At 37.9% G+C, this 17,913-nt stretch overlaps 1 protein-coding gene and 1 long non-coding RNA gene across 3 annotated transcripts in view; both read left to right on the forward strand.

The window, feature by feature from the left end:
* The first annotated feature begins 6,970 nt into the window (after positions 1-6,970).
* LOC149782677 (uncharacterized) overlaps positions 6,971-17,913 on the forward strand; it is a 129,105-nt gene continuing 118,162 nt past the window's right edge. For both annotated transcript variants that reach the window (XR_016414420.1, XR_016414419.1), the window contains exon 1: positions 6,971-7,260. This is a non-coding gene — a long non-coding RNA (uncharacterized LOC149782677). The remainder of the gene's footprint in view (positions 7,261-17,913) is intronic.
* Positions 7,260-11,073, forward strand: LOC149782678 (protein phosphatase 1 regulatory subunit 3G-like). The gene has a single exon (XM_089934165.1). The coding sequence runs from the start codon at positions 7,406-7,408 to the stop codon at positions 8,693-8,695; it is 1,290 nt and encodes a 429-aa protein (XP_089790291.1). The 5' UTR covers positions 7,260-7,405; the 3' UTR covers positions 8,696-11,073.

A 17,913-nucleotide genomic window follows, 5' to 3' on the forward strand; every position in this document is an offset into this window, starting at 1 on the left:
GGTGTTATATCAACATAAACAACACAAAGTCTTTGCCGAATAACCTAATGTCTATGCATGTCGGTGGAGACACAGGTCCATATCTTGGATGATACTGATAATGTCGGGATGGATATTGTTATTTTCCCACATGCAGACTCATAACTATCCAACAATAGTAAGTACAGCGCCCGCATCGAATGCGGGAGGTCTCGGGTGCGAACCCGGCTAAGTCATACCAAAGACTTACAAAAATGGTACTAACAGCTGCCTCGCAATGCGCTCAACATAAAAAGGTTAATGTTAGGACTGGTCGGCCTGGTGTCAGAATAATGTGACTGGGTGGGACATAATGCTGCATGTCTGCGACATGACGCCCCATTGCTAGACATCACAATAAACTGCCACACTGCATACATCGTGGCGATATGACTGAAAAATTGATAAAGCTACGTTATAAATCCAAATCACACTCACACACACATAAACTAAAATTGTATCAGTCATTAAAAATGAGTTCTATATCATGATTTGGATATGGCAGGGAGACGGACACGAGGAGCCATAAGGAAAGAGAAATATTCAGACAGACACGTAGAAAGAGAGACATAAATGTATATACTCCCATTTGTATACTGCCAATAAAAATATTTAAATCTAAATTTTGATTTGTTTTGGGGGGGGGGGGGTCTTGAGTGAGAAAACTCCATCAGTTAATGAGTTTATGACGATCGCCATGTAAGATATTCACTTCGTTTTTCTTCTTCCCGTCAAGTTCGCTCATGGGATCGTAATTGTTTATTAAGGGACTATGTGACGTTAGTCTATCACAGAACACGCGCAGCCTGTGGAATTTTCCCATCCCACAGCGTGGAATTTTCGTTATTCGTCCATGAGTTCATATCGATTTGCGTAAGTAGAAGCCTCGAAATTTCGCAATGTACTGATTTACCTGTTCTTATACTACCTTTAATGAAAGATGTTTACTCACATTTACCTGTTCGAGTAACGACAATTGTAAACTATGTAAACAGAAGTTGTTGAAATGGATCGGCAGTATTTAAGTTCAAGTTAGGAAGGATAACATCCAAGGGTCGATAATGATATCGGAAGCTTAAGTATTATATAACGCTTGTAAATAAAAACACACCCCTACACACATAATGACACAGGCTTGTAATTTAGCAGCATTTACTTGTCAAATATGTGGACACGGCAAATGTTGTTAAAATTTACAAAAATATGTGAGACTTTATTCGATCTATTACTAATAAAATATGACCATTTATATAATCTTCAAACTTTTTGTCCTCATAGTTTTCAGCCACTACCTCCTGGGCAACGTTTTCTCTGATAAGATATGAAATATCTAATTGGCTGAACTCTTCTCAGTCGACCGCTCCGGTGGCCTAATGGTTAGAGCGATCGCCTCGGATGCGGTTTGATCCCCGACTGAGTCATACCAAAGACTTACAAAAATGATACTAACAGCTGCCTCACTTGGCGCTCAGCATTAAGAGGTTAGTGTTTGGACTGGTCGGCCTGGTGTCAGGATAATGTGACTGGGTAAGACATGAAGCTACGTGTCTGCGCCTTGATGCCCCGGTGCTAGACATCACTAGAAACTGTTCCACTGAAAACATCGTAGCGATATGACTGAAAAATTGTTAAAGCTACGTTAAAAATCCAGATCACACACACACACATTCTTCCCAGCCAACTAGCTATTTTGGATCGAAGGATAATACCCAGATTCCACCCCGATTTTCTTTTTTTCAATTGCCATGATTGTTTTCTTGTATGATAAAACATTTTCTCAAATATTCTCAACAAACTGAGATTTGGCATTATCTTACGTGTAATGCTTCAGATAATGTTGAGATATTTTGTCAGAAGTCAGGAAGGTAAATATGATTAAAAATTACTTCAACGTTTTATAAATGTTTAGCTTGGGAAGAAAAAAAAAGATTTTGGGTTTTGCTTAGATTTCTTCTGAAATAAACATCGAGTATTTTTTCCATTTCGGACAATTCGAGATATTATGACATGATATCTCGAAGGTGAAGCCCATAGATAAGTGAGACCGTACAAATCGGCTCATTATAGACCTTCTATCATTTGTAATCCCCTTGAAGGTGATTAGCATTTTGTACTTGAATCCTTACCGTATCAAGATCTAAAGTCAACCATACATATAAATATTTAAGAAAACGACACTAAATATGACTAAATTTTCGAACTTATGAGTTACTAGAAATGTTATATATTTAGCTATTTGAATATACCTTGATGAACAAAAGATCGAAACTTAAGAAAATGCTGCTCGTACAGCCGATGACACTTCGTTGACACGTATAAAGTTTAATTTGTCAATACTTTTCCTCTCATCAGTTTTTGCTATAAAAAAGAAACAGCCCAGTCTCATTAGAGTACTACCAAATCTCAATCTGGCACAACGTTTAGGAGCCACACTTCTGATAAGACTGACCATAAATCCGTATATCTTCCAACGTGCACTTATTGCAAGAAGAAAGGGCACGTTATTTCTGGCTCTCCAGATTGAATAAACAGCAACAGAATAAAGATAGAGCTATTCCAGATGATCTTATTTCTCTAATGGCAAGGTCATTGTCATGTATTGAAAGCAGTAGGTTTGTTGTATCAAACAAACCTGCTCTCATTTTATATTGGAAAATCACTAACCATTCATAACGAAAGGTTCTGTATTTTCGTCGGAGAATCTGCCAAGCCTATCCCTATTAATATACATGGGGACACAAGAGCTTATCAGAATCTTTTCCGTCGGGTACTTTCTCTTTATCTGAGACGTCTTCTTCTAGTGATAATGTTCTTATAATGCCGTTTTGTTAATGTTCCTCCCCACTGTGTAAATGTATCATCAGACTTAATCTCAGGACACGTGATTGTCGGAGTGGCGGCTTCTTTACCCATTGTTGGTACGCACTTATTACTAGGCAATGACGTAGCTGGAGATAAGGTAGTGGATAATCTACTAGTAACCGACAAATCTTGCTTGGATCAAAGTTGAACTATTGAAAAAATCCCTAATGTATTTTGTTGTTGAGCATTTCCTAGAGCAATCTCAAAAGAAGTTTTTGAGAATGATGTTGTCTGGAAATTATTCCTTTAGCTGACGCGTGTATTGATCAGGCTTTTGGTAAGGTCACCTTTGCTCTTGGTATTCATCACGGTGAACATTTTTTAGATACCTTGTTTGTTGCAAAGGCTATTAGAGAAACTGAAGCCACACAAGTACATGTTTCCTATTTTCGTGCAAATTGGGTCCTTATGAGAAAATGGAGACCACATGTTGTACCCCCGGTTACTAACGATCAGTGAGCTATCAAATTGTTGCTTCTAAGTTGTATTGACATGATGTTCTTAGTCTATCCCATGAAACTTCCTTTGATGTACATTTAGGAGTCACTAAGATTAATCACAATATTTTGAATCATTTTCATTGGCCAAAAGTTAAAAGTAATATTTGTAGTACTGAATATCTTATCATTTAATTCGAATGGCATGAAATCTCGATCTGAACATATATAAGGCTCATCAGAAACCTATTCCTACATTTGGCGAACTATTTAGCAGAATAATGGTTGGCTGTGTCAGTCCTTTACCAAAGACCAAGTCAGGCAACCAATTCTTGCAGACCATAATGTGTGCGTCCACAAGATTTTCAAAGGCACTTCGTGGAGGAATATTAAAACTAAAACCATAGTAAAATATTTGATAAAGTTCTTTTTTCACACCTTTGTGACCTTTTCATATCTGTCCAGTCTGATCAAGGGTCAACTTTGATGTCTGAAAGTTTCCAGCATTTTGTGGATTAATTAGTTATGGCTGAAATTTAAATCTCACTAACAAAATTGATAAAGCGAGTACCTTAAGTCTAGAGTTAACTAGACTTTGGAGGGTGAAATGAGGTCAGTTTTTGGTATAAGACCTACTATAACAAGGACCTATGTTCATTTGCATTTTTTTCCATCAAAGTCTGCTGGGATTACAGATCTCAAGAACAACCTTAAGCTAAATCTAAGTCTTAGTCTAACTTACAACCGAGTTTAACAACTCTGTTAATTGTGTAACGGTCGCTTGCTGCATGTAAATATTTGCCAAAGTTAACTATCAATGGAATGACACATTAATAATATTCAAAATATACGCACGCGTAAAGTAGCAAACACCCGTAAATGTCACTAGGAACATTTCGGTGACATCTTATGCAAAGTCGTCGTTAAAAACATAACTTGAATTTTAACGACAACATTATTGGCAGTAAACACCGTAACTAGAAATTGTGACATTTATTGGAATCGCCGTGCTTTCAGCTGTAGCTGTAATCGAATGAAAACCAACACCAGATGTTTTCAAAACTGTTTTTTAATTTAATTTTGCCACCAACCCTGAGGAGTAATTTTCATTTGAACCATAATGACACATAACCTTGACGCTATTCGTACTTAACAGTAATGCTCGCAATGTGTGACGGTTACGAGTGTATAGTGCTGTGTCAGCAAGAAATGTCACAATAATCGTAAATGTCACTGTATGCCTGTACTGTCAAAACTACTTATAGTGCTGTTCGTTAATGTCAAATGTTGAAGGTTCACAAATTTAGGTGTCATTTTAGGACATTTACGGGCATTTGTGACATGAATTCCGTTACAAAGCTGTAGCAATCTAATTAGTATTTATTATATGCAGTGCCAAATCAATGGAGTTAGACAACATGATTATTAACTGCGTAACTTTTTTGTCAAAGTAACCTACTTTAGAAAAAGAGTATAGTTCTTCTATGGCTGCCTGGACATTGTCTTGTAAATATGCTGAGTACAAAACAAGGTAGAACTCCGATAAACAAATATTCCTATTGTGGAAAAACGTATAGCCGCCAACTTAAACAATATACTCACACTAACCAATGTATACGGTCATAAACGTTCAAACGACGACATAAAGCAAATATGCACAAGTATTTATTTATTTATTTATTTATTTATTTATTTATTTATTTAGTTTATGTATCCTAAAGAAATCCCATCGTCAAAATAATGAAATCCTTAACATGGGGGATAACTCTGTTGATCCTAAACGTACGTCTACATTTCCAGCCCTCCACTAGAGATGAACAGGGTAACATTTTATCGAAAGTGGAAAGAAAAGAAAAAGATAGAGAACTAGACAGATATAAATACAGATATCCAGGTCAGGTCGAATCAAAATATTATATTTACTTACCCGACCAGGGTCCATTTCATTCATTTATGCAAAAGAATGAATTTGTATGTCACTCTGAGACGTTGCTCCAGAAATTTATTACGGTTCCAACTTTCTTCATATTTGCTACAGTTGTAGAGACGAGGCTGCAGAACACGAATATTTGAGATGTACATTTAATTGTATGCATGTATGCGAATGTAGATTTCGTCAGAAATAATGAATACTAATTATTCTAGCCAACAGATAGTGTGTGTGTGTGTGTGTGTGTGTGTGTGTGTGTGTGTGCGTTTGTGCAGCCAACTAACTTCTATCTTAACCTGGTTCACACTCTGACCCCCCCCCCTTCATTCTCTCTCTCTCTCTCTCTCTCTCTCTCTCAACAATGAGAATAGGACATTTGTCAAAACAATCCTTTCAATATTTTATGTAATGTATTTTTACAACACACAGGAAACGATTAGCTTTAAAGATTGCACTTTTTCAATCCCAGTTCCATAGCCGAAACCTCGGGTGCAAAGCTACAAAGTATTTATCTCTATTTAATGACTAGTGTCTATTTAAGTAATAATCCAGCAAATTCTTGTTAAACGCAGAAATGTGTAGAGTTAACTCTTATTTGAGTAAAATTTTGTTTGTTTTTGTTTTCTTTTGCTGCTGGTCGACTAGTAGTAGTAGTAGTCGTAGTAGCAGTAGATGTAGTATTTAAAAGATCTAGGTGTCACGTGACACAAATTATTATGTTTAAGGAGACAATGTATCCATATGTCCTCACCTTCGTGAAGATATATATATATATATATATATATATATATATATATATATATATATATATATATATTCCAACGATTTTCAAATGCAAGACCACTCGAAATGATTGATGTGCTGATGTACGCATTAATTACTTCATTTGAGAATCAAGTCAGCACAACATTTTATCAGAAAATTATTAAAGATATCGGAATCTTCCATCCGGTATTCGCATGGATTAAACAAGTTCTAGTAACTAAGAACGAAGCTTGAAGTTATGTTATAAAACATTAAAAAGACGAAAAATAGCTAGCTTGAATCCTGATAGGGGTACAATTATGATGTATTATTTATTTATTATTTTATTTATTTGTATATTTATTTATCTACTTATATATTTATGTATTGTTGTATTTACTGATTTTCGTACTTTAACAGAATGTTTAATAACAATTTTTAAAACTCCTTTCAGCTTCCCGATTTGTGTGTGGGTTTTCTTGTTGTTGTTGTTGTTGTTTTGGGGAAGTTTTTTCTTCATTTTTTGCTTTTTGCGAGTATGGGTCATTTCCAACCACACAATGTAAATATCTCAGATTAGGTCATTGTAATGTGTTTCTCAATAATTTGTTAAGTTTCACGCATGTTTGCTGTGTTTACACGACCTAATTTTCCTTCGAAAGTTCCAGACAAAATGACGTGGCACAGAGCACGTCCCAGAAAGGTATCTAAAAATAGACTGTAAACAAACCCATATGGCCGGAGATTCGACAATGGAAACAGTCGAGTCAGTATTTTTGTTTTGACATATAAAAAAAACAACAACAAATATTTTGGTATAGCTTCTTACGTGATTTTGACTATGATAATTACAAATATCCACAAAAAAACCAAAAGAGTTCATTGCTTCAATTTAATCCAGGTCCAGATTGTTACACAGGCATGTTTATCTATTTTTAGAAATTTTCTTCTTTACAACATATTATAAACAGAAGGCGAAGGTCACGCCGGCTTGTATAAAATCATAGTAAACAGACAAGAAGTGGCAGTTGTCGAGCTAGGGTGCCCGTGTCACGAGGAGGGGTTTTCGCATCTTATAACTTCCTTGAGGTGATTAGGGAACACGCAATGGTATGCATATCAAGGAATACCCGCGCGTGCAGCATGCAGTGTCCGTGAAGAGCGTGACCTTCATTTGTACTCTACTCGACCACTGACTTCCACTTGTCATTGAGAACAGGTTACATTCAGCTTTACTCTCTGGCCGCTTAAATACCAGATCAGTTGAAGGTTTGTACATTTTGTCAGTCTCTTTTTATACGTACCATATGCCGCTCGTGTGTTACCAACAACAGTGATTATATGTGTAAAGAAAAGTTCGATTTTGGGAAGCGCGTGCTTGCAGTGGATAGGGATTTATATATTGAAATACATTATGATCAGCCATGGCGATGACGGGGAATTTTGTATACTGCAGGTATTTCCTAGGAATCTTTCTTATGTAGAAGAAAGTTACTTGGATAATTTCAGTGTATGTGCAGATTTTGTGAAAACACCAACAAATTTAAGTGGCAGACGTCAAAATTGCCGTGTTGGGTGGGGATTTGATATGTCGATGGCAGAGTTTACGTCGCAACACCGGTTGAATATATTGGATTCTGATGCGGAACTTAACGACAACAATGTCGATCCATATAAGTGTTGTGCATCTGATAATGAAACTGAGGAAGGAATTTTTGTGAATCAGATGGAGGACTTAGATTCGATAGGGTCCGGAAATGGGAATTCCACAAGTAGTAATTTTTCACACGACTCCACAACCAGTTCTGAGGAAGATAACCTTGAAAAATCCAGTGAAGGGCAGAGTGTTTCAATAAAAGATGTATTAGGACGAGGCTTTAGAGAGTCCGAAAGTGAGATTGGGCCAGCTGTAGAACTTGCTAGTTTACGAATTGAACCTAGTACTCCCATACAAGGAAGCCCCCAGGCCGAGTGTTTAATCACCGATTCACAGCACTCCCTATTAGATCTCCTGTCTCCCGACAGCCCGCTCTACGAAGAAGCAGAATTCAACTTTAATAAAGCACAGCTTAGAAAATCGTCATCGCTTAAAGCAAATAAAACTCCACCTGGAACTCCAAGAACTAAGAAAATGGTACGTTTTGCTGATGCCATGGGATTAGATTTGGAATCTGTAAGACATATTCTAAATACGGACGCACCCCCGAAGATTCCGGCATCGGCCATGGCCGATTTAAAAACCGGCCTTGAGGAGGAAAGACGAGAGCAGGGTAGACGTTATTTGGACATTTGTTTTGCACAGCCAGGCGCCGCAGATAATTTTCATCAAAAGGTAATGGCTAGTAAAGTGTCTCTAGAGAACTGTCTTGTAACTGACTTGAGTATCACTGGAATTGTGCGCGTTGCAAATATTGGTTTTCATAAAGTGGTCCGAGTTAGATACACCATCAACAATTGGGTGACGTTTTACGACATTATGGCATCTTACGTACAGAATTCTTGTGATGGACCCACGGATAGATTTTCTTTCACGATCGTAGCGCCGGCGGAGATAGGCACAGGGGGCAAATTGGAATTTGCCATCTCCTTCACCGTGAATGACGTCATATACTGGGACAATAACGATGGCCGTAATTACAGCGTTCTGTGTTACGCCAAAACGACGCCGACGGAAGCGGAAAGTGCGTGGATGCATTTCTTGTAACTTTGACGTGACGGAAAGCACAAAAGAGTATTTATTTATAATTGAACGTAAAAATACAGCTTTAGATTCCAAAAGATTATAATGCTAGGAGAATCATAATTGTTGTAGCATGTTACCTCATAGAATACGTTTTGTAGTTTGAAGAGAATGTAATATTATCTTTTATTACCATGTGAAAGTTGTTGAGTTAGATGTGATTTTGGAGGTAAAGTTTAATCTCTGAATATAGTAGAAATTAACGAGACAAGCAAGTCGAGTATGCCATCTTACAGCCATGTCTGACATGCAGAATAGTTCGGGCAGTTAACAGTGGTTTATGTGCCAACTAATAGCAACAAATGGAGTGTTTGAACAAACGATAACCGCCTCAGACAAGAAAATCGGCAATTATGAAACAGATATTTATCAGTCTTGTGTGCACTTCATCTTTTTCAGTAAAATATAAACCTGAAATTTGGATTGAATTGAACATTTCCATTTTCAAATATGCGCTCGTTTCAAGGTTTTGCCTGCAGTTTTGTGGGACCGATGTACCCAAAAAGAAACACCACCGGGTTAGCAGCAGTTTCGCGCATCTGGTTTTCTCGTCTGATCGGCTTGGATTTGTTTCAAACACTTGGACCGATCGCTTCAGCCTGCTGAGTAAAAGCTCGTGCAGAAAAGCTCGAAGTGATCCAACCGTCTTTGACGTAGGATGGGGAGACTTTTATATCAGTCCTACCGATGAAGGGTTATCTTATCGGTATGGACCGATTGTATTTCTTACTTCCATGTGCTAGGTACGAAATTGTCCATTTCAGATATATATTTTTAAAAAATCTATTGAATGATCAATATGAAATAGGCAAAGCCTACAAAAAGGGCACATCTTTTGACGTGTACTGCGTGAGCGCATACAATCAGAAACGACAAATTGTGATCTGATGAGTCGTCTACAAAGATGCTATATTCTATAATTTGTTACTTTGAATCTGAAGCCCCCTGCTACATTACTGATAGGTGGACTCGGTATGGCTTGGTTGTTGTTCGGCGCCGCAGCACAAGTTATTTAGTGCTGAAGCAATTGGAGTAAAGTATCTTGCCCAACGGCACACCATGGTAACCAATCCAGGCTATTCCTGTGGTAGGATTTGAGCCCGCACTTTTACGTTGCATGTCCAGTACTTTAACCACCTACCCAAGTCTGGAACTTGAGTAAAAAGCGCAAGGAATTTTTAAAACGGTAAGAAACATCATCTGTGTTGGAACTTGAAAGCACGAAATTTATTTTGTATTTCGAAAGTTATAAAAGCAAAAGTTTTTTAAGTAAGATATCAAATGAAATTAAGTTATCCAGATTTCACATATTTTTCTAAAAAAAAAAATGGATAAAGAAATCTATTTTGAAGCAGAAATTTCAGTATTTTCCGTATTTACGGATAATGGCAAAGGGAAAATTGTTTTTAGACCTTTTTACATAACATAGGGAAGTTTAAAGTCTGCAAGACACCAAATGATAGTCTGTGAATTAAGCTCCAAATTTGTGCAAAAAGTAAATAATATTTACAAGTAAGTAGGTATATTGATACTTATATAACATTGTTAAAATTAGGAACTGTGCTTTAGGCGGGTGAATGATGGCATATGATGCTATTTGTAAGAATGAGCCAACGGGTTCCGTAGAGGAGCGGCGAAGGAGAGGGGACGAGACAATATCTGTAGATTCGCAAAGAAAATGTTGTTTTGTCTTACGTTTGGCTGCCCACATATTTTTAGAACAGATCGGGTTGCCAAAGTAGACCACGTAGTTCGCCGGGTTTTTTTCTGACGTTTCTGGTAGTGATATCAGAAAGGGAAAAAAAATGGGGAGATCTATTTGTTGGCCTATTTGCCAAAGTCGATTTTGTTGTCAGAGGGAGAGAAGAAATATATCCCAAGTCTTGGTGCACAGAAACTGTTGGAAGTAATCATGCTGAAGCAGATGCTTACACATAAGGTATCCTTTATTTCTAGTTACGAACTATACTTACGTGATCCATACTTAATCAAGACCTTTATGCCATGTAATTGAATAAAGAATTCATTGTATTTTTAATGTATTTTTTAATCTTTAAATAATATGATGAGTAACAACATTGAAATCAATTAATTTTATATTATTAACACCTACAAACGGCAGTAGTGGGTAGCATCTCTACAAATGGCCGTACAGTATTGCATCTCAAAAGATTCGTACCCTCCTCCCTCTCCGCTTCCTCGGGACTGATGTTAGAAATGATTTTTGTTTATTATTCACAGAGAGAGAGAGAGAGAAATAGTGTTTTGATGTGATTATAAGCTGTTAAACGGCTCAGTATTGGATCTACAAAGGTATATATAAAATCCAAGCATGTTCTGATTGTAATGGTCGTATTTTGTCATTTTACTTCTGATAATTTCCTTAATAGTATGTATTTTAAACAAGTTGTTATGCGCGGGACTATTAAGCAGCTCTTTCTCTTTCTCTCCCTCTCTCTCTCTCTCAACCTCAACACAGCGAAACCAGCACGTACGTTTATGTCCTTGATCTAGAATTTTCCATCTTTTGTATAACTTTTTTTAAATTTATCTGTTCTCGTGTTCTAGTATGCGTGTCATCTTTGTCTCCATTTTTCTGGACAAGAGGCTGGACACAACGTGCATGCCTTCAGCCCTCGTTTTGTACAAGCCAGTGTTAAAGGTTGTGTGCAAACTTTGAACTCCTAGAAACGCGTGACACTGGGCCGTTGAACCCTCGCACGGTATATTATATCTGCTGTCATATAAACTAAATGTTGCAGACCTGAAAGTTTGCGATTATGTGCACAGATTGTACAATATTTCCGTCCTCATGGGTCAGTGTTGGCGGGGGGGGGGTGTGGGGAATGGCTGTGTGGGTTGCTAGGAAGAAATAGCCGAAAACAGGAAGGGAAAAACAGTGACAGCGTCATTTCATTAGAACGAGTCTCCTTCTACCCGTTTTCATACAAGTGGATTAAGTCATATAGTAGTAGTACCAGCTGAAAAATTTTTTGGCCGAGCACTACCCTGCAGTGGTCTAGCATCTCTTCGGAAAAGGGTTTTAGTGTATGTGGATTAACTTAGGTTTTGGTACTGTTCGCTTTACAGCAGGGACACCATTGTAAGTTCATGCTTTATAAACCCCCGATAGGATCTGATTGGATGCATTAGTCATGGCCGTCAGCAGAACCGTTAATTTAAATTTCTGTAGATGTCACAGCATTTGGCTTAGTGTCAACTGACCGTCAATAGAACCATTCATTTGAATTTCTGTACATGTCCTAGCAGAAAATTCGCGTTACGTTTGGTTGAGTTTTATTTAACCAGCAGTGGTCTGACATCTCCTTGGTAAAGAGGGTTTTCGTATGGATTAAGGTTGTGTTGCAGGTACGCCATTGATGCCTTGCAAGCCCACAACAGGATCCCCCAAAAACGTGAAGTTTAGCTTTAAAGATTAAAGTGTTTTAGGATAATTATCTAATTATAGCTTTGAAAATGTTGAGCATTTATAAATAATGCGTGCGTCCAGCGCCGTTGTTCTCCACATTCTCAGATTTGATTTTTTTATAATTTTTTTAATTATTTATAGCGTTTACGGTTTATTTTATACAATGATTCTCGTTCAGAGTCTATACAAACACCGTTGAAAGAGAGAGTGCTTCATTTGAACCCTTTGTTTCTCGCAAACGGATTTGTTGCTTTTCTTTTCGAGAGCTACGTAGTTGACCACAACTCAGACGTTGTAGTCTTAAGTGTAAACACTCCTTTCCGGAGAATTAGCGCATAACACAGGAAACCAGACTTATTGATGAGTACAAAGTTATTTTGGTATTTCATTTAACTTGTTGAGGAAGCAGCGTGTCTTTATCAAATTCAAGAATTTATATTTTAACTACATGACAGAAAAATACGTAATTTAACCCTCCAACCGATTTGGAGGAATTTTGCGATAAAGATTTTGGTCAGGTTGTTCGTCTATAGTCTATAATTAGTTCATCCTTAGATTGTTATTCGTTCGTTCGTAGACTGTAATTCGTTCGTCTGTGGTCGATAATTCGTTCGTCTGTACACTAAGTTTCTGCAAAATAGTTCTAGTATGTTGTGATCATTTTTTTTTCTCACAAACCATAAATGTGCATTACCTATGTGCAGACACACAACTGGTCGATTTTATTCCTGCTGGGCTTGGTTTGATTTTATGGGTTTAAAGCCATTTTTCCAGTACACGATAGGCTATACATGACGGCCAACATATTAGGTGGAGAAAGAACCCATGAAAACCCCGGAAAGAACCACCAACCCACGAGATGTTACTGGAAAGCTTTCTGAAATGCCCGCGTTGGCGGAGCCAAGACTCGAACCCAGGCGGACAGAGGAGAGATGTGAGTCTGTCAACGCTAGATCCAAGGTCAAGTCCACTGGAACTAAATAACGTTTTGTCCATTCTACAAGATCAGTAAATTTCATTTATCTTTTTTCAAACGTCATAGGCAGATTATACCTGGAAATGGGAAGGTCTCCATTTGTTAATAACCTTGAGAGATGAAAGAGACCGTTACTGGAACCGACGTTGTATTATTGTTACGGTTTTTTCTGCTCAGCAAGTGATTTTCATTTCCTTAATTTTCATCAAGCTTTATGCGTAATCTTTGATTAGGCATAATCACCTTATTGATTCGGAGCACAGAGGTCAAAGTCAAGGTCACATGAACAAAACGCTCAATTTAAGTTCACATGACAAGTATGCTTCCCACATGGTTCCGTACCCAGTTTATATCAATTCTATCTTTACATTACATTTGAGGATGAGCACATAAACAGATCAAAGATCAGGGTCACCGAGCGTAAAATTTTAAAATTTTATTAATTTTATATTGTAATAGGCTATGGTCTATGGGGTGGGGAGCTTCCATTATCCCAATTATTACAGTGAATGTTTTGTTGAGTAATTCAGATGTTGGTGACAATTGTTAAACAGATAAGAGTAACTTAGCGAGTGTCAGACTTATATTCGTGCCAGTAGCTTCTCATGGGTTGTTCTTTCCGGGAATTTCCCGGGTTTCTCCTCCACCATTTATACTGGCCGCCATGTATAGCATATCGTGTGCTGAAAAATGGCGTTAAACCCTATGACAACAATAACTTATATTGGTGTCACAGCCATGCTATGACAACGAGTGCATTAAGTTATGACCAAATATACGGACGGACACTACGAACAGACACGCGCACATATTAGTGAGTGGCTCTTTGACCCACTGTACTCTCGACAGTGACATTGACCAAGGCAGGGGCTAATTATTGAAATCGGATTAAAATCATATGATTTTATTCAGATTGCTAATTAATGTACCGGTGTTTATCAAGTCGACATTGAACGCGTGCTGAACCACCGACCAAATACACCTGGCAACTGAGTGAGAGGCATCATGTCATTCTCGGACACACTGGAAATTTGCCGAAAGTTGAAGGTTTAATACATGTTACGTTGACTATTGCGGATATAAATCCTGTACGAATTTAAATCGTGATAAATTCCAACATTTTCCTGTCATTTTTTCCTGACATTTTTTAAATTTACTGCAACAAACACTAATTAACATGTTGTAAGTGTCGGCATAAAATGTTCTGATTTTTTTATTGCGTGTTATGCTAATGAGGAGACGTGGTTATCTATGTTTTAGCGACAGGTCAGTTTGATCATGCAGACAGACAGACATACTGAACTAGTTTGCCTAAATGGTATGTGAGTAGTCCATAGACGGCAACGTTAAACAGACGCATGTAAGATGTGGCAGGCAGTCACGTTAACCCTACTGCAAACGCAGTGGAACATCTTGATTCTTTAGCCATATTCGGTCGAAACAGACGAATTTATTTATTTATTATGCATTTTGAAATGTATGATTTGATGACCCGAGATTATCTTGTAGTTTACAGGAATATAATTCTTATTTCCATATGTGCCTTGAATAAGTATACGTGATTGTGAATATATACTAACATTTTTGTTCAGATTTGCAGCTGAGTTCTAAAGAACTGGCCGACTATTTTCAAACGATCGCGCCGGTAGTCTAGGCTAGGAAAATCGCCATGACAGTACTATTGTTATCTCTTTCAGTTGCATCTTACTTGTCGCGAATAAATTGGTCTACACGCAGTTGCCATTAAAGTTCGTTTTGGAACTTCAGAGATTTCCGATTATGTAGATACACCTGTAACCAATTCATAAGGATGCTAGAGTTGTGCAACCTACTGCAAGAACCACTTTTTACCAGAATAATATAACCGTACATGGATAACTAAGTCTTATCAGGATATTCTGAAATAACACAAAAACAGTTTCATGTGAAATCAAATTATATCAGCAACAACAAAAAATCCTAAATTCTAACAACAGTTAAAACATCGAGCCACTTTGAATTAAACGGTTTTTCAAGTATGGCGATGTCCTGTGCGTCGGTAGTGACGTCGACTGCGAAAAATAAATTGATAAATCTGACCTTGTTAACGTATTAAAAGGCAAAACTTCGGTAGATACTAGTTTCCTGCGGTAAATACTAGTTTCCTGCACATTTTTCAGTTGGTGTGCCACAATCAATTTGTTTTCCTGTAAGGAACATCTGCACTTTTATAAGTCTTTTGTGACTTCTTCTGTGGCCTAAGTGGTTAGAGTTTTCGCCTCGGATGCGGGAGGTCGAGGGTTCGAACCGCGGCCGAATCATACCCAAGACTTATACAAATTATACTAACAGCTGCATCGCTAGGCACTCGGCATTAAGAGGTTAGTGTTAGGACTGGTCGGCCTAGCGTCAGGTTAATATGACTGGATGGGACATGATGTTACTTGGCTGCGGCATGATGCCCCAGTGCTAGACATCACTATAAACTTCCACACTGCAGACATCGTAGCGATGTTACTGAAAATTGCTAAAGCTACGCTAAAAATCAAACACGCACACACACACACACACACACACACACACACTTTGATCCAGCTTGCATGCTATTTTGATTTGAACAATATGTATATGTAAATTGCATCCGTTGTCTTCAACTTAAATGTTCCACGTCATAATGAAAGATTACCGAGGAATGGTAAGAAACTGTCAGGTTTGGATTAATCACGCCGTCGTTTCCAACTCTAGACGAGCACACCTTTTTTAACTTTTCAGTATTGTTAGCATTGAAAATGGCGTTTTGCTGACAAAGTGGAATATTATATTTTGACGTGTTTGGAACTTCAGGATTTGAAAGGATAGCGATATGGACAGATTTGAGTTCAAATGCAAGTCTTCACTTTAAACTGTTTTCAGATATTAACTTTTGAAAATTGTTTGAAACTTGATAATTACTTGAAACATTTGGAACCTGCAACCTTTATCAATTTGAAAAAACACGCTGATACCATGGTTGTTTGCAGAATTATTTTACAAGCAGGGAGATTAAAAGATGTAGTTTGCAAGGAAATATGCGGTATACCTCCAGAAACTTCCTAAAATAGCGCATTTGAATAGGCATTCAGAAAGACTCTTAGACGGATTTCTTTACCTGTCGGCCTTCATTCTTCTCTTTGAATTTCGATTAAGGCATGTGGGAAAACAACTTTGTGTTTGAGTATGATACAAGGCGTTTTAGTGTCGTGTTTAGAAAATGCCAGTTAACTGAATGACTGATGTTAAACGACACATCAAAAAATGTCATATAGTGCTGAGTCAGCGGAGTCGAGTGTCCTGGCCAGAGACATACCATGGCAGCCGCCTCAGTCTGGTCTTGATAGAATTCGAACCGGCAGCCGACCGCTCTGGTGGCCTGAGTGGTTAGAGCGTCCGCTCATATGCGAGAGGTCGCGGGTTCCAACCCCGGCCGAATCATACCAAAGACTATGAGGCGCCGTAGCGGACAAAAGCTGGTCCAGCCAGAACGTTGCCGTTGAAAATTTAATGGCGAATGTCCAGAATTCCAATTTCAGTGTTGTTTCAAAAATGCTTGTCCTTAAAGTTCCATTTTCTAGGTCGAGAATTTTAGACTGCATCTGATGAAATAAACAGTAGTGGTTGAAAGTTGTATTTTCTATGTCGAGGTTTTAGAATGTGTAGTTTGAATTACACTTCGGTGGTTGAAATTACAATATCATACGTCGAGAATTCCTCATTTACGTATTGGTTCAAAGAGTTTATGTTGAAAGTTCCATTTCATATGTTGAGTATTTAGATTTCATTTGTTGAATTAGACAGCGCTGGTTGAAAATTCGATATCCAATGTCGAGTTTTTAGATTGTATCTTCTGAATTACACGGCGGTTGATGAAATTTTATGTCATACGTTGAGAGCTTCAATTTAACATGTTGAATTTCATTGATTGTGCTGAAAGTTCATTTCGTATGTTGAGTTTTTTTAATTGTATTTGTTGAATTACACAGCGGTGATTGGACATTTTCTTGTGCTTGTTAGAATTATTATTTTTATAAGGTGAAATGATGTGTTGGTGTTAAAAGTAATATTACACAGAGTCCACTTTAACAATTCTAATAATATCGAGTATTAAGATACATCATTCGTGGGGGCCCCGAGTGGTCGAGTGGTCTAAAGCGCTCTCCGTTACGGATCACTGCCATCTCACCTCTGTCTGCGTGGGTTCGAGTCTCAGATTCGGCCAATGTGGGTATGTGAGAAAGCCTGCCAGTAGCTTCTCGTGGGTCGGTGGTTCTTTCCGGGGGGTTTCCAGGGTTTTTCTTTCACCATTAATACTGGCCGCCATTTATAGCCTATCGTGTGCTGAAAAACGGCGTTAAACCCTACAACAACAACATCGTTCGTGTATTCAATTATGAGGCGCCATTACTTTTCAGGACGCACGGTACTAATGGTATGGAAAAATGGGAACCAGCCTGGAAATGGGTTAACATAAAACAGAGTTTATACGGGTTGGGCTGGCCAGTATTGGTTGATCATGTAAATTGTTTTAGGAAAAAAACTCTTTTGAGAGCTTATCCTAGTTGTAATTTTTATTTAAAAAAGACATTGTTTTATTTATGGAATTTCGGTCTTTAACTTTCTTGAGTTTGGAACACGCGTTACTAAAATTAGCACCTGACTCTTTGGTGCCGAATTGAAGCAACATGTTTCAAACACATGCAGGTCCAGAAAATGTATCGGCTCATATTCATTCCTCTACTCAGAAGCTGATATCCAGGTTTC

The sequence above is a fragment of the Sinohyriopsis cumingii genome, chromosome 15 (genome assembly GCF_028554795.1).
Source record: "Sinohyriopsis cumingii isolate HCF-2022 chromosome 15, ASM2855479v2, whole genome shotgun sequence".
Taxonomy (NCBI): domain Eukaryota; kingdom Metazoa; phylum Mollusca; class Bivalvia; order Unionida; family Unionidae; genus Sinohyriopsis; species Sinohyriopsis cumingii.

Bases quoted from the DNA above. Each gene is read 5' to 3' on its own strand.
- LOC149782678 (XM_089934165.1), top strand. From the start codon at position 7,406: ATGATCAGCCATGGCGATGACGGGGAATTTTGTATACTGCAGGTATTT.